This window comes from Schistocerca nitens, chromosome 9 (assembly GCF_023898315.1).
Source record: "Schistocerca nitens isolate TAMUIC-IGC-003100 chromosome 9, iqSchNite1.1, whole genome shotgun sequence".
Taxonomy (NCBI): domain Eukaryota; kingdom Metazoa; phylum Arthropoda; class Insecta; order Orthoptera; family Acrididae; genus Schistocerca; species Schistocerca nitens.
Window position 1 is genome coordinate 280435285 of NC_064622.1, and position 27031 is coordinate 280462315.

The window sequence follows — 27031 nt, forward strand, 5'->3', positions numbered from 1 at the left end:
AATAGCCACTAAAAATAGAGAGACACTCAATACGGAGCCTGCCATTCTCCTCAATATGGAAGGGGGGGGGGGGGGGACTATGGAGGCACCAACTTGGACATGGAAAGTACGCAAATGCAGGAAGTTTTGGATAAAACTCAGGAGCGGGCCCCAGAGACCCCACTCATACAATGTGACAAGGATATGATGTCACCAGATCATGTCATATGCTTCTCATAAGTCAAAAAAGACGGCAACCAGATGTTGGCATCTGGAAAAGGCTGTTCAGATGGCAGACTCAAACGACACAAGACTATCAGTGGTAGAGCGACCCTCGCACAAGCTGCCCTGACATGGAGCCAGTAGACCATGTGACTCAAGGACCCAGCCCAACTGCCAACACACCATACATTCCAGCAGCTTACAAAGAAAGTTGGTGAGGCTGATGGGCTGGTAGCTATCCACTTCAAACGGGTTTTGACCAGCTTTGAGCACCAGATTGATGGTACATTCCTGCCATTGTGATGGAAAGAAGTAATTGGATGAGAGATGTTTGATCACCTGACTGTGGATCCGATCTGATCTGACCCAGGAACTGTGTGAGGACAATGTGTAAGGATGCTGAGGAGCTCCCACTCTGTAAATGGAGCATTATAGGGTTCACTGTGATGCTCAGTCAACGAGAGGGCTTTCCTTTCCATCTGCTCTTTGAGGGTGCGAAAGGCTGGAGGGTTGTTCTCTGACACAGAAGCTCGAGTATAGTGCTGAGAAAAGTGCTCGCCAATTGCGTTTGCAACAGTAGACAACACACCATTGATGTTAATTCGAAGGACAACTGTTGGGGTCTGGTACCCAAAAAGACATCTGATCTTTGTTCAGACTTGGGAAGGTGACGTACGGCTCCCAATGGTTGGCACGTACCTCTCCCAAAACTCCTGTTTCTGGCTTATAAAATTAAACTGGCGAACACAGGCACGGAGGTGCTTAAAGGCTATTAGGTGCTCTAGGGAAGGGTGCCGTTTATGTCGCCGTAGAGCTAGCCAACGGTCTTTAACTGCCTCAGTGACTTCCGGCAACCACTAAGGGACTGTCTTTTGCTAGGGGCACCCTAAAGAACGAGGGATCATGTTTTCTGAGGCAGAAACAATTGTTTTAGTGACCTGCTCAATGACACCATCAGTGGCACCATGTGGGGGAGATTCAGCAGTGACTGCAGAGGTGAAGGCTTCCCAGTCTGCCTTGTTTAAAGCCCATCTGGGTAGGTGTCCATGGGCATGATATTAAGGGAGTGATAGGAAGATGGGGAAGTGGTCACTATCACACAGGTAGTCATGTGCTCATCAGTGGATAGATGGGAGAAGGCCAGGACTGCAAACTGAGAGATCAATGGTAGAATATGTGCCATGTGGCACACTGAAATATGTGGGGGCACCTGTACTTAAGAGGCAGAGGTCAAGTTGTTACTGTAAGTTTTCGACCTTCTACCTCAGCCATTAAGATTGGCGCCACCAAACAAGGGGTTACGCGAGTTAAAATCTCCCAAAAGTAGGAAAGGTTTAGGGAGTAGTTCAATCAGTGCAGGCAATATTTTCAGGGGTACTGCACCATCTGGAGGAAGATATACTTTGCTGACAGTTATTTCCTGCATTGTCCTTGCCCTGACAGTCACAGCTTCAAGAGGGGTTTGAAGGGGCACAGGTTCACTACATACTGAGTTCAGCACATAGACGCAAACTCCACCTGACACTCTATCATAGTCGCTATGGTTCTTGTAATATCCCTTATAGCCCTGGTGGGCAGGGGTCTGCATTGCTGGGAACCACGTTTCCTGGAGGGCAATGCAGAAAGCCCGTGCAAAGCTTAACAGTTGCTGTAGCTCAGCTAGGTGGTGGAAAAAACTGCCACAATTCCACTAGAGGATTACGTGATTGTGAGACTAGGAAGGCATGAAACATTCAATGAGGCATTCTATGCCTCAGGGTCACCTGCTGCCACCAGATGAGTACCTGTGTGATCAGTTTCCATTGAGTCTGAGGGCCCAGCGAGATCTAGGTCCTCAGCAGACGTCATAATCTGTACCTCATCCTCAGACACAGAGCTTGTAGGTAGTGGTGGTGTGGGTGCCACCACAGTGCCTCAGTTCTTGGGGGTCTTTTTCCTTTTAGGTTTCTCTCAATGCTCCTTAGGTTTGTCCAGCTGGGAGGGCTTCACTGATTCAGTCTCAGAGACTGGGGAGGACCTTGAAGCCCTATGACCAGCTACCTGTGGTTGCTTCAGCCACTGGCGGGTGTCAGCCTTGCCACTGGTAGGAACCTGGGAAGGGAGTGACCCAAGGAATCCCTTCCTGGCGAGAGGAGCTGAAGAAGACTTACGCTTCTCCCTTCTCCAGTTGAGAAGAAGTGGGGACTGACGTCCTCGATGATTGCGGGGGGCGGGGGGAGGGGGGGGGGGGCGTTTGCTACTGAAGTACATAGTGAAGGAGCAACAGGGAAATGCCCCCCACCATTAATGGGGCAGGTGGAGTCTGAGAGCCAACAGTAAGCAGTGGAACAGAAGATGGTAGAAGCACTGTCGTAGCGGCAGTAAAGGTTGACGTCATATGCACAGGGTGTAGCCTCTCATTTTTTCTTAGCCTCAGTGTAGGTCAGTCAAATGGTTCAAATGGCTCTAAGCACTATGAAACTTAACATCTAAGGTCATCAGTCACCTAGACTTAGAACTACTTAAACCTCATTTTCTCTTAGCCTCAGTGTAGATCAGTCAAATGGTTCAAATGACTCTAAGCGCTATGGGACTTAACATCTGAGGTCATCAGTCCCCTAGACTTAGAACTACTTAAACCTAACTAACCTAAGGAGATCAAACATATCCATGCCTGAGGCATGATTCGAACCTGCGACCATAGCAGCAGTGCGGTTCCGGACTGAAGCGCCTAGACAGAGTGGCCGGCTGTATGTCAGTCAGTCCAGGGTCTTGTATCCTGTTATTTTTCTTTCTTTCTGGAGAATCCTACAGTCTGGTGAGCAAGGCGAATGGTGTTCTTCACAGTTGACACAGATGGGAGGTGGGGCACAGGAAGTACTGGGATGTGAAGGATGTCCACAATTCCTACAGGTGATGCTGGAAGTACAGTGGGAAGACATATGGCCAAACTTCCTGCAGTTAAAGCACCGCAATGGGGTAGGAATATATGGCTTTACATCACAGTGGTAGACCATCACCTTGACCCTCTCAGGTAATGTGTCACCCTCGAAGGCCAAGATGAAGGCACCAGTGGCAACCTGATTATCCCTCGGACCCAGGTGGACACACCGGGTAAAATGGACACCTTTTCACTCTAAATTGGTGTGCAGCTCATTGTCAGACTGAAAAAGAAGGTTCCTGTGAAATATGATACCCTGGACCATATGTAAGCTCTTACGGGGCATGATGGAAACAGAAACAGCCCCCCCCCCTCCCCCCCAGCTTGTCCAGGCGAGTGGTGCCCGTGACTCGGCAGAGGATGCTGTTACGATCAAGACCGACACTGACTGCATTTTGGATAAGCCCTCCACCTCCCCAAACTTGTCCTCTAAATGCTCCACAAAAAATTGAGGTTTCATTGACAAGAAAGATACCCCATCAACTCTCATACATACGAGGTACTGGGGTGAATAAGCTTTGCTGCCATCCTTAGCCTGGCATTCCTCCCATGGTGTGGCCAGGGGGAGGTGGGGGAGGAATGATTTGGGGTCATATTTCTTAGAATTTAAATTAGACCTTGACCGCTTAGAGACTGCTGGTGTCTGACCACTAGCAAGAGATGACGTACTACACTTCATGGCGTGGCATCTGCCCTGATACCACCCACTCCGACCAAGGGCCCTCCCCACGGGTGCCCCCAGCCGCAGCAAAGGCCACCTGGCAGGATGGCCATTTCCGGGACTCCTGATGCCCGGGTGATGGGCATCTACTCCTTGGTTTACGTGGGGAGTTAATGGCGCACGCATCAGCAGAGTGATACCTGTGTGGTCAGGGGGCTACAACCAATAGGGTACATGGCAGCCCCACCAAAACAGACTGGCTACCATGTTGGATATCAGGCGCAAACGAGCTAAGAAGTCAATTATCGTTGACAGTGCAGAAAGCGATACTGCACAGAGGATGGAGGAAAACGCACCCAGGACGGTGATGTCACCCAACAGTTGGAGAATGAGTGGAAGTGCAGATCTATGTCAATGAAGGATCAGAGAGGTCTCAGCACATGATGGACACTATGCTCCATGTAAGGTGCCCTTCCCCAATTGGCTCGTTCTTCAGAAAAGTTTTGAAAAATGGAGGTCAAATCCTACAGGGTACCACATAAAGGCCAAAACATGTAAGACTCCTTTTAGTCGCCTCTTACAACAGGCATGAATACCTCGGACCTATTCTAAAATCCGGACCCGCAGGGGGCAGGGGAAGGGGGAGGGGGTGGAGGGGGGGGGGCGGGGGGGGCAGGGACCTGGAAGAGCACCTGAATAGAATGGACTCTGTCTTGAAAGGTGGATATAAGATGAGCATCAACAAAAGCAAAGTGAGGATAATGGAATGTAGTCGAATTAAATCAGATGATGCTAAGGGAATTGCATTAGGAAGTGAGACACTTAAAGTAGTAAATGAGTTTTGCTATTTGGGAAGCAAAATAATTGATGATGGTCAAAGTAGAAAGGATATAAAATGTAGGCTGGCTATGGTAAGGAAAGCATTTCTGATGAAGAGAAACTTGTGCAAGCTTCTTCATCTCCTAGTACCTACTGCAACCTACATCCTTCTGAATCTGCTTAGTGTATTCATCTCTTGGCCTCCCTCTATGATTTTTACGCTCCATGCTGCCCTCCAGGACTAAATTGATGATCCCTTGATGCCTCAGAATATGTCCTGCCAACCAATCCCTTCTTCTAGTCAAGTTGTGCCACAAACTCCTCTTCTCCCCAATTCTATTCAATACCTCCTCATTAGTATGTGATCTACCCATCTAAACCTCAGTATTCTTCTGTAGCACCACATTTTGAAAGATTCTATTCTCTTCTTGTCCAAACTATTTATCATCCATGTTTCATTTCTATACATGGCTACACTCCATACAAATACTTTCAGAAACAAATTTCTTTTCCTCAGAAATGGTTTTCCTTGCCATTGCCAGTCAACATTTTATATCCTTTCTACTTCAACCATCATCAGTTATTTTGCTCCCCAAATAGCAAAATTCCTTTACTACTTTAAGTGTCTCATTTCCTAATCTAGTTCCCTCAGCATCACCTGACTTAATTCGACTACATTCCATGATTCCCATTTTGCTTTTGTTGATGTTCATCTTATATCCTCCTTTCAAGACACTGCCCATTCCGTTCAACTGCTCTTCCAAATCCTTGGCTGTCTCTGACAGAATTACAATGTCATCGGCAAACCTCAAAGTTTTTATTTCTTCTCCATGGATTTTAATATCTACTCCGAATTTTCTTTTGTTTCCATTACTGCTATACAGACTGAATAACATTGGGGAGAGGCTACGACCCTGTCTGCTGGCCAAAGTGGCCGAGCGGTTCTGGGCACTACAGTCTGGAACCGCGTGACCGCTACGGTCGCAGGTTCGAATCCTGCCTCTGGCATGGATGTGTGTGATGTCCTTAGGTTAGTTAGGTTTAAGTAGTTCTAAGTTTGAGGGGACTGATGACCTCATCAGTTAAGTCCCATAGTGCTCAGAGCCATTTGAACCATTTGAACCCTGTCTCACTCCCTTCCCAGCAACTGCTTCCCTTTCATGTCCCTCGACTCTTATAACTGCCATCTGGTTTCTGTACAAATTGTAAATAACCTTTTGCTCCCTGTATTTTACACCTGCCACCTTCAGAATTTGAAAGAGAGTATTCCAGTCAACATTGTCAAAAGCTTTCTCTAAGTTTACAAATGCTAGAAACGTAGGTTTGCCTTTCCTTAATCTATTTTCTAAGATAAGTTGTAGGGTCAGTATTGCCTCACGTGTTCCAACATTTCTGCAGACTCCAAAATGATCTTCGCCGAGGTCGGATTCTACCAGTTTTTCCATTCATCTGCAAAGAATTCGGGTTAGTATTTTGCAGCTGTGACTTATTAAACTGATAGTTCGGTAATTTTCACATCTGTCAACACCTGCTTTCTTTGGGATTGGAATTATTATATTCTTCTTGAAGTCTGAGGGTATTTCGCCTGTCTCATACATCTTGCCCACCAGATGGTAGAGTTTTGCCCGGACTGGATCTCCTAAGGCCGTCAGTAGTTCTAATGGTATGTTGTCTACTCCCAGGGCCTTGTTTCGACTTAGATATTTCACTTTTCTGTCAAACTCTTCACGCAGTATTATATCTCCCATTTCATCTTTATCTACCTCCTCTTCCATTTCCATAATATTGTCCTCAAGAACATCGCCCCATATAGACCCTCTATATACTCCTTCCACCTTTCTGCTTTCCCTTCTTTGCTTAGAACTGGGTTTCCATCTGAGCTCTTCATATTCATACAAGTGGTTCTCTTTTCTCCAAATGTCTCTTTAATTTTCCTTTAGGCAGTATCTATCTTATCCCTAGTGAGATAAGCCTCTACATCTTTACATTTGTCCTCTAGCCATCCCTGCTTAGCCATTTTGCACTTCCTGTCGATCTCATTTTTGAGACGTTTGTATTCCTTTTTGCCTGCTTCATTTACTACATTTTTATATTTTCTCCTTTCATCAATTAAATTCATTATTTCTTCTGTTACCCAAGGATTTCTACTAGCCCTCACCTTTTTACCTACTTGATCATCTGCTGCCTCCACTATTTCATCCCTCAAAGCTGCCCATTCTTCTTCTACTGTGTTTCTTTCCCCCATTCCTGTCAATTGTTCCCTCATGCTCTGCCTGAAACTCTGTACAAACTCTGGTTTAGCCAGTTTATCCAGGTCCCATCTCCTTAAATTCCCACCTTTTTGCAATTTCGTCAGTTTTAATATACAGTTCATAACCAACAGATTGTGGTCAGAGTCCACATCTGCCCCTGGAAATGTCTTACAATTTAAAACCTGGTTCCTAAATCTCTGTCTTACCATTATATAATCTATCTAAAACCTTCTAGTATCTCCAGGCATCTTCCATGTACACAACCTTCTTTCATGATTCTTCAAAAATGGTTCAAATGGCTCTGAGCACTATGGGACTTAACTACTGAGGTCATCAGTCCCCTAGAACTTAGAACTACTTAACCCTAACTAACCTAAGGACATCACACACATCCATGCCCGAGGCAGGATTCGAACCTGCGACCGTAGCGGTCACGCGGTTCCAAACTGACGCGCTTAGAACCGCACGGCCACACCGACCGGCTTCGTGATTCTTGAACCAAGTGTTAGCTAATGATTAAGTTATGCTCTATGCAAAATTCTACCAGGCAGCTTCCTCTTTCCTTTCTTTACCCCCATTCCATATTCACCTACTACATTTCCTTCTTTCCCATTACCTACTTTCGAATTTCAGTCACCCATGACTATTAAATTTTCATCTCCCTTCACTATCTGAATAATTTCTTTTATCTCATCATACACTTCATCAATTTCTTCGTCTTCTGCAGAGCTAGTTGGCATATAAACTTGTACTACTGTAGTAGGCATGAGCTTCGTGTCTATCTTGGCCACAATAATGTGTTCACTATGCTGTTTGTAGTAGCTTACCTGCACTTTATTCATTATTAAACCTACTTATGCATTACCCCTATTTGATTTTGTGTTTATAACCCTGTATTCAGCTGATCAAAAGTCTTGTTCCTCCTGCCACCGAACTTCACTAATTCCCACTATATCTAACTTTAACCTATCCATTTCCCTTTTTAAATTTTCTAACCTACCTGCTCGATTAAGGGATCTGACATTCCATGCTCCGATCCGTAGAACGCCAGTTTTCTTTCTCCTGATAATGACATCCTGTTGAGTAGTCCCCGCCCGGAGATCCGAATGGGGGACTATTTTACCTCTGGAATATTTGAACCAAGAGGAGGCCATCATCATTTAACCATACAGTAAAGCTGCATGCCCTTGGGAAAAATTATGGCTGTAGTTTCCCCTTGCTTTCAGCCGTTCGCAGTACCAGCACAGCAAGGCTGTTTCAGTTAGTGTTACAAGGCCAGATCAGTCAATCATCCAGAGTGATGCCCCTGCAACTACTGAAAAGGCTACTGCCGCTCTTCAGGAACCACACATTTGTCTGGCCTCTCAACGGATACCCCTAAATTGTGGTTGCACCTATAGTACAGCTATTTGTATTTCTGAGGCACGCAAGCCTCCCCACCAATGGTAAGGTCCATGGTTCATGGGAGGGTTGATTTTCATACAAAAGGAATAAGAATGTCATTCTAAACACATAAAATTTTTAAAAAGTGATAAATTGTAAACAAGTATGATGAGGGTAAAATCAGGGCTGTCAGACTATGCTTCTAATTATGTACTATCAACCTATATTTTTGTTTAAAGGTTAAGGTAACTCAAGGCCAGCCAAAGACAATACCAATGCGAGCAGAGCAGTGCACAGTGTGAGTGTTATCATGTTCCTGATGGTGTTACCCTGGTGAACCTTATCTGTAAAAGACAAAGCCTGATTCAATTCAGTTTGGACTTCACTCAGAAATATACAGTTACGTTAAATTGCACTGTTCTCAGTACCATGTTGCACATATACCTCTTGTTGTGAATAATCTCTGTCATTTGTGGGTGTGGATTGCCTTTTAAAAAAGTGGTGAAGATATGGGACCTGCAAAGTGTGAAAATCAGAATCTGAACAATTTTTTAAGTAGTTGAGAGTGTGGGTTTTAGCCATGGAATTATTGTGACACTGGGCCCATGCAGGCTGTCCTGAGCAGCCTGGGAGTGTTTATATCGGCCACCTTTGTAATTCTGCAGCTGTGTGTTCCATTAATGCAGGCTGGATTAACGTTCTGAAATTAGACATTCTATCGTCAGCACTGTAAAGGACTGTTTCATTCTGTGGCACCGAGTAGCATTTCCACAGCCAAATACATGATGGAAACCAAGCTGATGTAATAAAATCCCTGGTAAATGCAAGTATACACAGAGGTGACAAAAGTCATGGGATAGTGATATACACATATACAGATGGTGGTAATACCACATACAAAAAGTATAAAAGGTTAGTGCTTTGGAGGAGCTGTCATTTGTGCTCCAGTGATATGTGTGAAAAGGTTTCCGGCATGATTACAGCCACACGATGGGAGTTAACAGACTTTGAATTCAGAATGTTGCGTGCGACATTCCATTTCAGAAATTGTTAGGGAATTAAACATTCAAAGGCACACAATGCCAAGAGTGCACTGAGAACACCAAATTTCAGACATTATCTCTCAAAACTGATGACAGTCACCAATGGCCTTCATTTAACAACTGAGAGCAGCAACATTTGTCGGAGTTGTCAGTGCTAAAAGACAAGCAACACTGCATGAAATAACTGCAGAAATCAATGTGGCACCTAAGATGAACATGTCCGTTAAGACACTGTACTGAAATTTGGCGTTAACGGGCTACGGCAGCAGATGGCTGACATGAGCGCCTCCGCTAACAGCATGACATTGATAGTGGCACCTCTCTTGGACTTGTGGCCATATCGACTGGACCCTAGGAGACTGTAGAACCTTGACCTTGTCAGATGAGGTCCAATTTCAACTGGTAAGAGCTGATGGTAGGGTTGAAGTGTGGCACCGACCCCAGGAAGCCATGGACCCAAGTTGTCAACAAGGCACTGTGCAGGCTGGTGGTGGCTCCGTAATGGTGTGGAATGTGTTTATGTGGTCCTCTGGATGTTCAGCTACTTGCAGACCATTTACAGCCATTCATGGACATCACATTCCCAAAGATGGAATTTTTATGGATGACATTGCGCCATGTCACCAGGTAACAATAGTTCAGATCTAACTTTTGAAGAACACTCTGGAAATTCAAGCCACCCAGATCACCCTACATGACTGCCGTTCAACATTTATGGGACATAATCAAGTGGTCAGTTTGTGCACAATATTCTGCCCTGACAACACTTCCACAATTATGGATGGCTAAGAAGACAGCATGGCTCAATATTTCTGCAGGGGACTTCCAACAACTTGTTAAGTCCATGCCACATAGAGTTGCTGCACTACATCAGGCAAAAGGAAGTCTGACATGACATTAGGAAGTATCCCATGACTTCTGTAACCTCACTGTAGATGCTCCCTGTTCAGCCATTAGCTCCATTTCAACAGTGCTGTGCATCTGATTGGCACCATCTCTATCCAAGTCATCAGCCAAGGAGCTACAGCCCCACTAAGGAGCATCATTAATTATGTACAGCAGCTGGTCGTTGGTCTATGAGCCACAGGTAGTCCTGATCATTGCAGGTTTCAAACATGGTCCACTATTGGATGCCCTTGTCTATTGCTCGAGCCAGTCCCTGAGGCTCCTGGTTTCAACTTGGGCATCTGCACATTCGAACTGGCCGCTGGTGGCCAAGCGGTTATAGGCGCTTCAGTCCGCAACTGCGCGACTGCTACGGTTGCAGGTTCGAATCCTGCCTTGGGCATGGATGTGTGTGATGTCCTTATGTTAGTTAGGCTTAAGTAGTTCTAAGTTCTATGGGACTGATGACCTCAGATGTTAAGTCCCATAGTGCTCAGAGCCATTTTGCACATTCGAGCCAGCTGCCTTGGGCCTCATGCAGTGCATGCCAACTAATAGCTGCTGCACTATGGAGCTGACACCTGACTTGCTTCAGGAAGGCCGCCATTGTTGCATGCTTCTGTTATGCTGCCACAAAATTCCGCTACCTCAGTGCACTTACTTACTGCTTGATAGCCACAACTGGCTCCTCCACCACAGGCAATGCCAAATGCAACATTCACAGCATCATGCTGTTATTTTGTTATGATAAGTAATTTTATCCCCTTTTACTTCATGGATTCCTAAATTCAAGTTTCTATTTTACTTTCAAAGTTAAAATCAACAATGGAAATCCAGGCTGGATATCTCTCAACAGCTGGGACCACCAAAAAATTATACATAATGTAAAGTTTTCAATAACAGATATTAAGCCATGAGTACATACTATTGAGTGGCACAAATATACCAAAATTTTAAAAATAAAAAAAAATCAAACAAAAACTGTTCTGACAGGGAATGACAATGACTTACGAAACATTATTACTGTATAGCAGAAAGCTCAACAAAAACAAATAAATAAAACAAAAACGAATGATATGTTACCCAACAATAGAGGCAAAAATTTGATTTACAATCAGATGCATATATTCTAGACTTCTAAAATGGACATGGTAACATAGAATAGGATTTTTATGACATGACAAAGAACTGTCTTATTTACCTTTCTTTCTCTGCTTCCTGTTTCTTTTTATCAGCCATTTCCAGTGCCAACATCTTCTTTTGCTTTTTTGACAATTTGGGAGGCTAGATGCAAAAAACACATTATTAAGCCAGCTTCTAAACAGTTTCTCAGTAAATATACTTGTGAATATTAGGATATTTATAGCCTCTTATATGATATTTCAGGTCCAATAATTTAGCAAAAATATATACAAGTTCAAATATTAAAAATACTCATTATGTTTACCCACCATTTTGAAATTAGAACTTCACTTGGATGTTGTTAAGCAGATATCTGTAACATTTGAATCAAACATGAGCATCCAATGATAAAACAACCAATTTTACAATCAATAAATGAATCATAGAGTATGAAACTTACAAATATAAATATAAATCCAGTAAGCTTATGAACAAATGGAATTCAAATAACAACAATGTAGGAAAAGATAGATTGCTACTTACCATAAAGATGACATGCTCAGTTGCAGACAGTTACACATTAGCTTACAGTCACAGCCTTTGACAGAAAAAGAAAGAGAAATGCACACAAGCAAGCACACCTCACACACCCAGGCCTGTCAACGCCAACAGCTTAGATCAAATTCTTAGAATATTGATTAGTAGATTGCTTCATCATAACAGCACCACAAGCTACAGACAGTCACTGCCAGACCAGTGACAGATGAAAGCTGTCAGCATAGACACACACTCAAAGTTTCCATCTGCCACCACTGCTTCAAGCTTACTTACATCAGCCCACTCTGTAATCATCATCTAAAATGACAGCTCTGATTCGGTTTCTTACCTAATAGAACTACTAATCAGAACTGTGGTATCAAAGTTTATAGTCAATTGAACATTCAGATTTGATTGTCATTCTGTATTGTATCAGGTGATGATAGCTATAGTGTTCAGTGGCAGTAACAAATACATAGTGACATTCCTGTGGATATGGGCTGTTTCCAAGTTGAGTATTTCAGATTGTTCAAATTTTAATAAGAAAAGCTAATATTCTGTGTGTGATGTAGTACACTCAACTTCCTTCAGAAGTAAATCTAGGCTAACTATGACACACTGGTGATGGTAATGGTTGCTTTTGTATTCCAGTGTGTTATCCTATCTGCCATATATTTCACATAGCGACGAAAAGGTTCCCACGCTTGACACAAATGCTTTGAGTACCACTAGAAATGGTGTCAGTAATACTTGAACTGTTTCGTCTGCATATAAAGTGCACAAAATTCCAGTATTTGGCATGTGCTGTTTGCCAGCAGCTTTTCGTGATGTAACAAAGAGTGTTTCTTTCACGTGCCATATTATAGACAGTGCAAACATTTTTGGGTTATGCTTGCTTGATTTGTTAAACTTCTGGATACAAGACGACATGTTACAAATCAGTGTTTCAGTGCCTCATACTAATGTTTTGACTTGTGTACTGAGTATAGAGAACTTTCTGAATTAGAGTTAGGAAGGGCTAAAGATTCTGGGATGCACATTTTTGTTAAAGATAGTTCAAGACTATGATTTTATTGTGCTAGGCCTCTCTACCACACTATACCTGAGCAGCTTGCTCCAGAACTGCACCAATGGAAAGACAATGGGTTGAAACATCTATTTTTGCATATCAGTGAGCATCCCCCTTGGTTGTACTTAAGAAGCCATCAGCAGATATACATCCGTGTGCCGATTTCAAAGACACAGTGCACCCACAAACTGCTGTGGATTCAGTTCCTTTCACATGACACCAGAAATTAGTGGATGGATTGGGACAGGGTAGATTCTTTTCCATGATCAGTTTATGTGATTCATACTTACAGTTACTGCCACCAAAAGCAATATCTTATGATCAACACTCTCTTGGGATTGTTCCATTTTCAAAGACTACCTTTTGGAAGAGGTTCTGCTCCTTCTATGTTTCAATGTTTCCTGTAACAATTTACAGCAGAAATCCTTTCACATACAAACTACCTGTATGATATGGTTGTTGCAGGTTGTATGCCTGCTGAAAATCTGGTAAATTTAGAATGTTTGTTTAATGTGCTTGTTGCAGGTGGCTTTAAATATAACAAGAAAAAGTGCTTCTTTTTCCACAAAAAACTTGAATATTTATGACATGTCATAAATGTACAGGGCATTCATCCTGCTCATTTGCACTTGTCAGCAATTAAAGATTTGGTGGTACCAAATAGCATCAAGAAGCTACAGGCTATCATGGGGAACTTACTGCATTAAGTTTATTGAAAATGCTGTGCAAATTGCTACTCCACCAAACCAGCTGCGCCAGAAGGGTGTTTCCTTTGTGTGGACCCAAGAACGTTCAGATGCAATTTAGCTGTTAAAGGATGCACTGTTAAGTCATCATCACCTGATTCATTTTGATCCACATAACCGTGTTGACTTAGCTGTGGATGCAGCTTTTTATGGTATTGGAGCTGTGCTCTTCCGTCAAACTGGTTCATTTGATAGGCCCATTGCTTTTGCCTCATAAACTCTCAACAAAGTACAGCACAATTATAGTCAACTTCAAAAAGACGTACTTGCCATTATCTATGGCATTACCAAGATCCATCAATATTTGTACAATCAGAAGTTATACTTGAACACAGATCAACAGCTTTGTTCAATCCTTCCAGCCCTGTCCCACTGCAGACAGTGCAAAAATTACAACACTGGGCTCTGCTGTTGGCTAATTATCCATGTAAGTTGTTATACAGGTCCACTGAATAACATTTGAATGCAGATTTGTTGTCTTGATTACCAGCCGATACTGACAAAGCATTTGATGCATCTGAGAAATCATGTTATCAAGATGATACTCAAGACTCTGAAATTCTTCAAAATTTTCCTCCTGACTTTTGGTGTGTTACTAGAGCAACTGCCGTTGATCCAGTTCTTTGGGTAGTTTTGCAGCATGTGCATCACAGGTGGCTCCAATGTTTGACAGAAATTCCCAACCTAGCAGCACCTCACTAATTTTTTGCATCATCATGTGCTATCCACATGATCAGGTGTTCTGCTGCTGCATTCAGAGAAATGATGATGCACAGCTTGTCATTCATTATTCCATCCACAGGGAAGTTTTGTCATTTTTGCACCAAAATCACTAGGACTTAGTTTGCACAAAGCAGCTCACTTGACTTTATTGTTCTTGACAGAGGATGGAAGAAAAATTTCAGCAAATGACTTCTCATTGGATTTTTTGTGTGGAGATTCAGTCCGCTCTACCACACTGATTTTTTTTTTCAGTGTGCATATCTGTCTGGACTGCAGCAATGCATACATAGTGATTTTGTGGGTCCATTTTGGGACACGCAATGGTTCGTCATTGATGGCCGACAGATACAGTAAATTTCCTTGTGTAGTCCCCATGACATCCACCATTACTGCCAAAACTGTATCAGCTTTGGTTTCTATTTTTTGTCTTGAAGGTTTCCTGAGGTTGTTGTTTCTGACAATGGCCCACAGTTCACGGCAGCCGAGTTTCAGCAATTTTGTGCTGACAATAGCATACACCACGTCCCTACTGCTCCTTTTTGCCCTCAGTGTAATGGTGAAGCTGGATGGTTTGTTGAATCATTTAAAAGTAACATGGAGAAACTCCATCCCTCTCACACATGAGAGCAACATTTAAAGATTTTTCTTCCTTCCTATCAATTCTTGCTAGGTGACGAGAAATCACCAGCAAAATTGTTACACAGTCATCATCATTGTATCCTGTTGCATCTTCTGCAGCTGCCACAAAAATAGTTCATTCCACAGGTTAAGACAAGGTTTCAGCCACAGGACAAAGTTTTCTTTAAAGTTTTTGTCACTGGGAGCACAGTGTCATCACAGAACTTTTGGCTAATCCATATTATGTCATGCAAAGTTCCTCTGGGCTGCACAGGCGTTACCAGAACTAGCTGCAGCACTCCTATGTTAGTGAATACTGCAGAAATTTTGCCCATTTGCCCCCAACACCCTGCAGTTTGCCAGAAGGACTATGGTGGGGTGGGTAGAGGGATAGAGAGAGGTGGGAGGCAGGAATAAGGATTGGGGATGGGTCGCTAGCGGCTCAAAAGGAGGTAGTGGGTTTGCTGGCTGGTAATATGGGATGGAGGGGTGGTACAGGCATGAGCTAGTGATGCACAGATGTCACAGCTCCTGGGAGTGGTGCACTATGAAGGTGATTTGGAGACATCATTTGTAATGGGTTATAGGACAGAGCTAGGGGAAACTACTGTGTGGAGGGCGTGGAGACAGTGGCTTAATTGAGATTGAAGAGAGGAGGGTTAAGGGAGTGATGGATGTGTTGCAAGTCTAATTCTCATCTGCATAGTTCAGGAACTTTGGTGGTGGGAGGAAGGATCCTGATGGTCTTGAGTTGTGAAGCAGTTATTGAAATTGAGCATATTTAGCTCTGCTGCATGTTATGCCATCAGGTATTCAACTTTATTCTTGGCCACAGTTCACTAGTGGCTGTTCACCCTGGTGGACAGCTAGTTGGTTGTCATACCAGTAAAAAGCTGTGCAGTGATTGCAGCAGGGTTGGCATATGACATGGCTGCTTTCATGGCCCTGCCTCTAATGGAGGATGATAAGCCCGTGGGGACTGGGGTAGGAAGTGCATGGTAGGTGGATGAGGCAGGTCTCGCACCTGAGACTTCCACAGGTATATGATCCCTGTGGCAGGGGCTGGGGGTGAGAGTGACATAAGGATAGACTAGGGAGCTGGGTAGGATGTGAGCACAAATGAACACCACTTCAGGAAGGGTGAAAAGGATCTTGGGTAGGATGTCCATCATTTCAGGGCACGATGATAGAGAATCAAACCCCTGGTGGAGGGTAAAGTTCAGTTCTTCCAGTTGAGGGTGATACTGGATGATGAGAGATGTGCTCCTTCAAAGCTGGTTCTTGGGGATGGTATGAGGATTACATGTGTGTGTGTGTGAGAGAGTATGGTATGGGACATCTGTTTGTAGACTATGTTTGGGGGAAGAGGAGTAATGCTGGTCTGCAAATTCCTTCTTTCCAACAAAATCCTCAATCTCACAGAAGATTCAGTCCCATCCAAATGCCTCATCTTTATCCCAACACCCAAGTTTTATCTTGGTAGACTTTTTAATGACCTGCTCTTCTTCTCCTGATCCCTACAGTTTAAACACTTCTTTGCCACCAGTCCCTCCAATCAAGGCCAACCTAATATCAACATTTAACCTTGCCTCTCCCAGTTCATACCACCATCCAACACAAGAAAGGAAAGCCATACAAAAACTCAAAACATATTCTAACCTAGAGACATATCCTCCCTACAGGCAATGATTCACAATGATTACCTGACAGAAGGTTTCCACCAACTATCTGTCTTGTCCACCTACAAGTTCTGCCATCGTCCTCCCATTCCTGAAGTCCAACATAACCTTCAATCCCTACTGAAATCCTTAAGGGCAGTTAGAACAGAAAAACATTTTTTCACATTTTTGGAAATGATATATACATATAACTTATAAACTCACATTGCAAGTATTTTATTTCATTTTTTAAATATAATCTACACCAGATTTTAATTTTAAAATTTTTATGTGCATTACTTCAAGATCTAATAAAACTGGTAATTTTTAATATAGAAGGCTGTGGATTGCTGTGTTATAAATGTTAAATTACGTGTTTGTATTGGTAGCACTGGCAAAAACAGTACTGTATTGTTTCATAGTATAAACACACATTTTATGTTGAAGTGTTAATGTTTTTCTGCGGAAAAGTGATGAATAGATTGGTTGGTTGGTTGGTTGCTTTAGGGTATAAAGGGACCAAACTAGAGGATCATCAGCCCTTTTTCCTGATGCAAGCAAGGCTCAAAGTGCAAAAACACCCAACATTACAACTAAAAAGATACGGTTGAAGATGATGAGGAGATGTTGCTTGTAGTCGGATGAGAGATGTTTGATCATCTGACTGTGGATTCAATCCAATCTGACTCAGGAGCCGTGTCAGGACAATGTGCAAGGATGCTGAGGAGCTCCCACTCTGTAAATGGAGCATTATAGGGTTCACTGTGATGTTCAGTGAATGAGAGGGCTTTCCTTTCCATCCGCCATTTGAGGGTGCGAAATGCTGGTGGATGATTCTCTGACACGGAGGCTCAAACATAGTGCTCAGCAAAGAATTAGGCAACTGCACTTGCATCAGTAGATAATGCACCATTGATGTTAATGCCAGTAACACCTGTCGGGACCTGGTACCCACAAACACGTCTGATCTTTGTCCAGACTTGGGAAGGTGAAATAAGGCACCCAATGGTCGAGATGTACCTCTCCAAACATGCCTCTTTCCTTCTTTTCACAAGCTGGCGAATGCGGGCATGGAGCCATTTAGAAGCTATTAGGTGCTCTAGGCAAGGGTGCTGCTTATGTTGCTGTAGAGCTCGCCGAAGCTCTTTAATGGCCTCAGTGATTTCCGCCTACCACCATGGTACTGACTGTCACCGGGAACACCCTAAAGAACAAGGAATCGTGTTTTCCGTGACAGAAATGATCGTTCTAGTGACCTGCTCAACCACCACATCGATGGTACCATGTGGGGGAGATTCAGCAGTGACAGCAGAGGTGAAAGCTTCCCAGTCTGCCTTGTTTAAAGCCCATCTGGATAGGCGTCCATGGGCATGATGCTGGGGGAGTGATAGAAAGATGGGGAAGTGGTCATTATCACACAGGTAGTCATGTGCTCACCAGTGGATAGATGCGAGAAGGCCAGGACTGCAAACTGAGAGATCAATGGTAGAATATGTGCCATGTGGCACACTGAAATATGTGGGGGAACCTGTATTTAAGAGGCAGAGGTCAAGTTGTGACAGTAAATTTTCGACCTTCTACCTCGGCCATTAAGCATGGCGCCACCCCACAAGGGATTGTGGGCATTAAAATCTCCCAAAAGTAGGAAAGGTTTAGGGAGTTGATCAATCAGTGCAGCAAATGTGTTCAGTGGTACTGCACCGTCTGGAGGAAGATATACTTTGCAGACAGTTATTTCCTGTGTCGTCCTTATCCTGACAGCCATAGCTTCAAGAGGGGTTTGAAGGGTCACAGGTTTACTGCATTCTGAGTTAAGGACATAGACACAAACTCCACCTGACACTCTATTATAATCGCTACAGCTCTTGTAATATCCCCTATAGCAGTGAAGGGCAGGGGTCCACATTGCTGGGAACCAGATTTCCTGGAAGGCAGTGCAGAAAGCAGGTGTAAAGCTTAACAATTGCCATAGCTCAGCCAGGTGGTGGAAAAAATCACAGCAATTCCACTGGAGGATGATGTTATCATGAGGCTGGGAAGCTATGAAGCATGCAAGAAAGCAGGTTACACATGAAGGTCACCTGCTGCCACCGACTGAGTATTTGTATCCATTCCTATTGTGGATGAGGCATCAGTGAGATGCAGGTGCTCAGGGGATGCTGAGATCTCCATCTCATCAGCAGGTGCAGAATTGGTATGGAGAGACGGTGGGGCCACTGGAGGGTCCTTTTTCTTAACAGACTTCTTTGTTTGCTTGCCCTCTCGCTTCTCTTTAGGGGCTTGCTGGGAGGACTTCTCTAAGTAGCTTTAGGCACGGAGGAAGGGCGTGAAGCTCATTGTTCAGCAGCTTTTGGCTCCTTTAGCCACTGGTGGGTGTCTGCTGTGGCATTAGTGGAAACTGTGGGAGAGAGGGCCCCAAGGGACCCGTTCTGCATGAGAGGAGGCTGTTGCTCCTCCAGCTGATGGGACGGGACCAATGTCCCCTGTGTTTGGGGGGGGGGGGCTTTCGCCAAAGGTTATTTGGGGACAACAAAAGGAGATTTTTTCCCCTACCACCAAGGGGGCAGATGTATTCTGGAGACCCCGAGGGCTCACTGTTCATGGTACAGAGTGTGGTACAATTGTACTTGTAATTGCGATGGTAATGTATCTGCAGTGTATGTGGATGTCAACTGAATGGGGTGCAATCGTTCAAATTTATGTTTAGTCTCTTCGTAAGTCAACTGGTCCAGAGTCTTGTACTCCTTGATTTTCCACTCCTTTTGGAGCACTGTGTAGTCTGGTGAGCAGGGGAAGCGCTGCTCTCCGCAGTTGATACAAATGAGAGGAGGCATACAGGGAGTATCTGGATGCAGTGGACATCTGCAGTCAACATGTGGCACTGGAAGTGCAGCGGGAAGACATTTGGCTGAATTTCCAGCACTTAAAGCATCACATAGGGGGAGTGATGTAAGGTTTAACATCACATCAATAAACCATCACCTTGACCTTTTCAGGCAATGAACCCCTATTGTCCTTGGGTCCCCTGTAAATGTGTGGGATGAAATGAACACCCCGCCATTCTAGATTGGCATGGAGCTCATCATCAGACTGCAAGAGGAGGTCACAATGGAAAATAATCCCCTGGACCATGTTGAAGCTTTTATGGGGAGTGACAGAAACAGAAATATCACCCAGCCAGTCACAAGCGAGTAACACCTGCGATTGGGCTGGGGATGCTGTCTGAATCAAGAATGCACTGCTTTTCATCTTGGACAGTGCTGCCACTTCTCCAAATTTATCCTCAAAATGTTCAACAAAAAATTGAGGAAACTTCCTGGCAGATTAAAACTGTGTGCCCGACCGAGACTCGAACTCGGGACCTTTGCCTTTCGCGGGCAAGTGCTCTACCAACTGAGCTACCGAAGCACGACTCACGCCCGGTCCTCACAGCTTTACTTCTGCCAGTACCTCGTCTCCTACCTTCCAAACTTTACAGAAGCTCTCCTGCGAACCATGCAGAACTAGCACTCCTGAAAGAAAGGATATTGCGGAGACATGGCTTAGCCACAGCCTGGGGGATGTTTCCAGAATGAAATTTTCACTCTGCAGCGGAGTGTGCGCTGATATGAAACTTCCTGGCAGATTAAAACTGTGTGCCCGACCGAGACTCGAACTCGGGACCTTTGCCTTTTGCGGGCAAGTGCTCTACCAACTGAGCTACCGAAGCACGACTCACGCCCGGTCCTCACAGCTTTACTTCTGCCAGTACCTCGTCTCCTACCTTCCAAACTTTACAGAAGCTCTGTAAAGTTTGGAAGGTAGGAGACGAGGTACTGGCAGAAGTAAAGCTGTGAGGACCGGGCGTGAGTCGTGCTTCGGTAGCTCAGTTGGTAGAGCACTTGCCCGCGAAAGGCAAAGGTCCCGAGTTCGAGTCTCGGTCGGGCACACAGTTTTAATCTGCCAGGAAGTTTCATATCAGCGCACACTCCGCTGCAGAGTGAAAATCTCATTCTGGAAAAAATTGAGGCTTCATAGGTAGAAAGGAGTCCCCATCCATTCTGCTACAGACTAGATACCGAGGTGAATATGGCTCTCTTCTTTCTGTAGCCCTACATTCCTCCCATGGTGTAGTGGGAGGGAAACAATTTAGGTTCATATCTGTCAGCATTGTACTCAATCTTGCCCTTCTTAGAAACTGCTGGCACCATGCGGTCACCAACAGGAGATGACTTAGTCCACTTCATTGTGGGTCATCTGCCCTGATGCCACCCACTCCGATCAGGGGCTCTCCTCACAGGCGCCACCCAGCCACAGCAAAGGCCACCTGGCATGATGGCCATTGCCGGGAGTCATAATGCCCCAGGAAGACAGGCATCTACTCCTTGGCATATGTGGGGAGTTTACAGCTCAGACATCAGCAGTGCGATCTCTGTGTTGTCAGGGGGCTAACATCAAATGGGTACATGACAGCCCCACCACAAAGGACTGGCCACCATGCTGGATATTGGGTGCAGAGAAATCCAATACTTTCATGGGGGTGAAGGAGGACAGGAGACAATGGAATAAGATAGCATATCCTGGAAAGTGTCCTCACCCAAATAGTTGAATTGCAAGTAGAGATGCAAAGCCATGACAAGAGGTTCAGGAGATCGAATCTAAGGGCACTATGGATAACTCAAGCACCACATAAGGCATCCTTCCCATATGGCCCACACTTCTGTAGAATTTGGAAAGTGGCAGGTTAAATCATAAAATGAGACCTGAATTTATAGGGCCAGAAAGTGTGATACTCCTGTTAGTCACCTCTTATGACAGGCAGGAATACCTTGAGCCAATTCTAACCCCCAGATCCACAGGTGGTGTCCAGATTGGTAAACTCTCAAAAAGTAAAGTATGATGCCAAAACGAAGTGCTTTTAAGAAACGTGGGTTTCATGGTAATAGATTTTCTAGTAATACAAGAAGACTGGTTGAACTTCCAGAATGCGAGAAAAATTGCTAGCAAAATGATCAGAAATGGCAAGAGAAGAAGATGGAATGAGAAACTTGAAGAAGGAAACACAGCCTTCAAGAAACACAACTCATAAGTCTTTTTCAGAGAAATGAAAAGCAGAATTAAAGGCTCCGAGGCAAAAGAACTCTTCATAATAGGACAAGACGGCACAATAAAAATTGGCAAGAAAGAGCAGTGCAAAGAAATAGCTAGGTATTTTAGGGTTTTGCTGAATGCAGAAGCACTGACAATAAAGTAGACACACTTATGCTCTAGGGACAAAACTCAGGGTAGTCTAGACAATGCAGCCACCAGGGCAGAAGTAGCAGAGGCAATTAAAAACCTCAAAAACAACAAGGCATCAGGCAATGATGGTATCTGTCCTGAAGAGATCACGTGGGATGGGCCTGAAATAGAAGGAAGTATGTACAACACAATAATGGATATATGGAGAAATAAGAAAATACCCATAGACTGGAAAGAAGCCATTATAATACCACTATACAAGAAAGTGGGCAAGAAAGTATTGGATAACTACAGGGGCATCTCTCTCGTAAACATAAGGTACAAGGTTTTGTCAAGAATCTTGCTGAACAGAGTGGAAGATCAACTGGAGCCAACAATAGGAAAGTACCAGTGTAGCTTTAGAAAAGGTGGGAACTGTATAGAACAGATATTTGCAATAAAAAGGATAATAGAACACAGACACAGGAAAAGAAAAAAGATAATAGTGACATTCAGTTGACAGAAGATAGAGGACTGGATGCTACATTACATGCAATAATAAAGGAAACGTTAAGTGACACTACTGCCATAATCAGGCATTACAGTAAACTGTCAGTAAATGGTAGATGCTGGCCAAGGAGAATCCAAAGATCCTACAGCTGAGCTCTTAAATCAAATTAAACATTTGATGAATACCGTAGCTAGTTCAGCCGCAGAACAGTTTCACATTTCTGCTATTCAAATGACTATGTCTGCTATGCAAGCAAATATTTCAACAACAGTTGAAAATTTAGCTTCAGAACAGTCCAACATGTCTGCTACTCAGACAAAACTGTTTGCTGAGCAAGCGAATATGTCAGCAGTGCAGTCGGCTGTTTCTACAAATGTAGAAACCATAGCTGTGGAACAGACAAGGCAGAGTTAGCTGAGAAAGTAAATGCTATAATCAATAAAGTGAATGAACAGCCCACAAGAGAAGATTTTGTCAAAGTATTAGTTGACGTGAGTACTTTGACAAATGAACAGACAGAAATCAGTAAGGAAATAAATAGTATGAAGCAAACCCACAAACAATTTCCAATTGAAATAAACAGTGTAAACAGTGAAATTGAAATCATGCAGGGGAGACAACAAATGGTAGAAATAGAGGTACAAAACCTGGCCTCAACAGTAAAGGAATTAGTGCCCGGATGTGAAGGGCAAATGGAACAAAAGTTCCAAGGAAAAAACCAGCAGTTCAAGCAACAATTAGATGACTGGGTAGTGGATAAGAAACAGCAGGTGATATTGTCTGTTAATAAAGGTATCAAGGTAGAGAATATAGGGGGTGAAGGCCTACCGTTTCCTCGCCAAATAGATCAAGAGTTGAAGCAAGTTTGCAAGCAGATAGGAACAGAGTTCCAAAGATGGGAAGGAGAAGTTACACAGAATCTGCAAACATGCACTCAAAGGACAGAAGAACTGTGAGGGAGACCACTATTGAAAAAAGAAACGAAGCCAGCCCAGAGTGGAGATATAAAGGTAGAAATCAGGGTTCGATGTATAATTGTGGGGGGTGATGAGCAGTACCCACATACAAACCCAAATTGAACAGATACATGGACGCATGTCACCTATGAGTGATTATACCAGATCTATCATGGAATAGAAAATGTTAAAGCATAGGCAATTCCAAATATTTTTTTCTGGAAAAGAATACATTAGATCCTGTCATATTTATCAGACGATTCAGAGGAGTGTTACCACGAGCTTGGTCTGATCAACAGAGAATCAAATATGTATCGGGATACATCCAAGCTGATGGTAGTCTGTGGGTGACCAACGTATTAGACAAGTGTCACACCTATGAAAAATTTGAGATATTGGTCAAGAGGCATCCAGGAGAGATTGAAGAAGGAAGTACATAACCCGGAACCCTTCTCTTACCGAAACAGGAACTTAAGGAAATACTTCAAAAAATATTTGAATAAAGCAGGACATTAGGATCAACCAATAGATCACGAAAGTGATCATCAAAGCTCAGCTCCTGATGGAGATCAGGGAAAAACTGCTGCATGTTTTAGAAGATAATCTGGAAAAATTTATGTCTGCAGTAGACTCAATCAATTTGCTACAGGAGGAACAAAGAGGAAGAAATAATTATAATAAATCATGTCAGTTAGAAAATAGGCAGATAGGTTATAACAGTAATAATGGAAGAATGAATGGAAGACAAATGGATAATTTTCATTGAACCAATACGAATCATGGTTGCAACAATGGAGTAAATTGTATGGAACAGCAGCATAACAGAAGAAATTATGAGCAGAACAGAAATAGACAGAGGCGATTTGAGAGGAGGTACAATCCTGTATATAATGCTGGTAGAAATCAAGAACAAAGCAATCAAAGCATATACGAGGTGAGGCCGAGGCCAACAAATAATCAAGCCTGGCAAGAACAACCACCGGTGATAGTTGAAGCAATCAATGCTAACAACAACGAACAGGCTAGACCAAGCAATTTAAACTGAATCTGACTGGATTACGCCCCAGAGGTTCAGTCAATAAAAGAGTAATGGGGGGCAAGCAATCACCTGTAAACTGTTTTAGATACTACAAAGGAATGACAATCATTGAGAAATTAATGGAAGATGTAAATTCTGGGGAACAAGTTTCTAATAAAGTGCCAGTATCAGCAAACCATGCCAAAATAGTAGACATACTTATCAGAGTAATCTTGGATACTGGAGCTTTGATAAATGCAAACTCTAACAATTTATTTAAATGGCTATCCCAGAAGACAGAGTTACCAATGTTGCCAATACGAAACTGTAAGATCATAGGAGCATTAGATACCCGCTCACAACTGGTCCGGATACAATCTTTGCTAGATGTAAGAATAGGAAATACAGTGATAAGGTGTGTGTTCCTACTAATTCAAAAATTAATAGAAGATTGTATCATCAGATTAGAGACTATGAGGGAGAAGGACTTAAAAATAGACTTCTTGTCCGATAAAGTCAGATTTTGTGATGATGGGGAAATGGCACAAGTTGATCTGATCAGGGAAGAAAGGAGCATTGGAAATTACTGTCCTGGGCATGGTATTAAGCTCATTAGTAAAGAAAGGAGATGAAAATGTACAGAAGAAGGAAAGTCAAAGGAAGCTGATGGATTGGAAAACAAAGAAAATTATCAGTTGATTGACCATTTGGAGAAATATATCTAGGTTTTTGAAGAAAGGCCAGGAATTATTAGGGGATTTACGTACCATTTGGAGGTGTTTCCACGTGAGGCATATTGTAATAAATCATATCCAATTCCATGGAAATTGAAGAAATCAGTAAGTGAAGAAATAAACAGGATAATAAACTGGGACCTGATAGAACCATCGATCAGTCCATACTGCAGTCCGCTGTTAGTTGTACCTACACCAGAGGAATGATGTTTCAAAAGGAAGAAAGGAATGAGTGGGTGAACAGTCTACCAAAGGTGCCACATGATAAGCCCTCTTGGGAAGTAAACATTAAGTTGGCTTTAGTGAACATGGCCAAAAAGACCAGAAGGAGAATGGTAAAATATGACAATAAGTTAAAGAAAGTACAAACTTTTGCTGTAAGTGATAGAGTGTTGTTGTGCACTCATCCACAGGCATCTTTATTGAAGAAGAGGAACGAGAAATGGCAACTGTTATTTGTTGGACTATTTGAAATAATAAGGGTTCCACATCCTTGGGCATATCAATTGACCTACCCAGTGAAAGGGGAAAGGTGAAGGGACTCTATCCTCAACATTATATTAAAAAGTACTATGCAAGGTAAAAATTAGAATAAGTCCAGTCTCTAATAAAGATTGTATATATTACAGAGATTTTATTTCATTGAATTTTTAGGTGTAGGTAGGTTTTGTCACACACATCAAAAAAAGTTTTGCATCACCCCAGTGCCCAGAACTCCTGAAGATAGACGTTGACTGTGGATACTATATCACAGACACAGTCCCTTTGACTGTTCAGAGATGTCACTAAACCTGCCCAAAGATGTATACAACCATGGATGAGCAGTGCCTATTAAACAGAGTGGGTACGACAGCCAATCAGTTCCAGTCTTTTGTAAAAGTACATGATGGAAGGCCCCCAGGATGCCGTAAAATTTTTATATATTTAGAAAAAAAAAAAAAAGTATGAAACTCCGAGTAACCAGAAGGTTGGCAAAGACATTAATTATGAATGTGCTGTAAGGCACAGACATTTTCTCATTCAGTTTGTTGTACAGTTTTTTTATTTGAGAAAAACACAGTCAGACTCTCATAGGTAGAAGGACAATGAGGATATACGATTTTAGAGATAAAGTACTGCTATCTCGATGTGTTATGTGTGTGAGTGAATAATATAATCTTAAAGAACCATTTCAAGCATTTTATTTATCAAAGTAAGTGAAGAGGAAAATTACAGGAAGACGATTTTTGTGATTAAAACAAGCACTGGTGTCCCTGGGGTCCTCTGCCAACTGCAGCTTCAACAAAACTGTAAAGAATTTTATAACTGTTGACCTGTGTGCCAGGACTTCTGGGCACTGGTCATTAGTAGTGTTTGTTAACAACTGGGGATAGTAAGAAATTTCTACAACATTGTTATGAATTATTAAAACTAATTGTCTGTATTTTCTGTTTGCATGAATCATGATGGGGAACAAGTATTACAAAAAGGCAAAAATTTGAAATGTTAGAGAGGGATCTAAATATGAATCTTGGCAACACGTTACAAACATCACTTGGTCACAACACAAACATTAACTAGGGAAGTACAACAGACAGCAACCACAGTAGTACAACTGGAACACTGCTATGGCTGCTACTATCTAACATAAATGTGAAATTTGATGATATGAAACACAATATAAACACAAATTTCAGTAATTTGACACAAGATATGAACATAGTAAAACAGCAGCAAAACACTGTTACACAGGATATGAACATGGTAAAACAACAACAAAATACTGTTACACAAGATCTAAATGCAATGAAGCAAGAACAAAAACATGGCCATCGCAATCTAGTAGAACAATAGATAAAGAAAATAACAGACGCAAACACAAACATTGAAGCCACACAAAACCATTTGGTTTTGACAGTAAAAAAGGTAACCACTGTCATTAACAAACTAAATAAAGACTATGAAGGCATAGCCATAGCTGTAGAAGAGCTTACTTT

At 42.9% G+C, this 27031-nt stretch overlaps 1 protein-coding gene and 1 non-coding gene across 2 annotated transcripts in view; both read right to left on the minus strand.

The window, feature by feature from the left end:
• Positions 1-27031, minus strand: part of LOC126203195 (dynein axonemal intermediate chain 7-like) — a 764826-nt gene that overhangs the window by 716556 nt on the left and 21239 nt on the right. Inside the window, exons 2-3 of the mRNA XM_049937439.1 lie at positions 11616-11659; positions 11366-11448 (exon numbers count right to left, since the gene is read on the minus strand). Coding sequence (XP_049793396.1) covers positions 11366-11448; positions 11616-11618 — 86 coding nt within the window. The 5' untranslated portion in view covers positions 11619-11659. The remainder of the gene's footprint in view (positions 1-11365; positions 11449-11615; positions 11660-27031) is intronic.
• Trnal-caa (transfer RNA leucine (anticodon CAA)) lies at positions 20273-20347 on the minus strand. Its single transcript has one exon. It is a non-coding gene; the product is annotated as a tRNA-Leu (tRNA).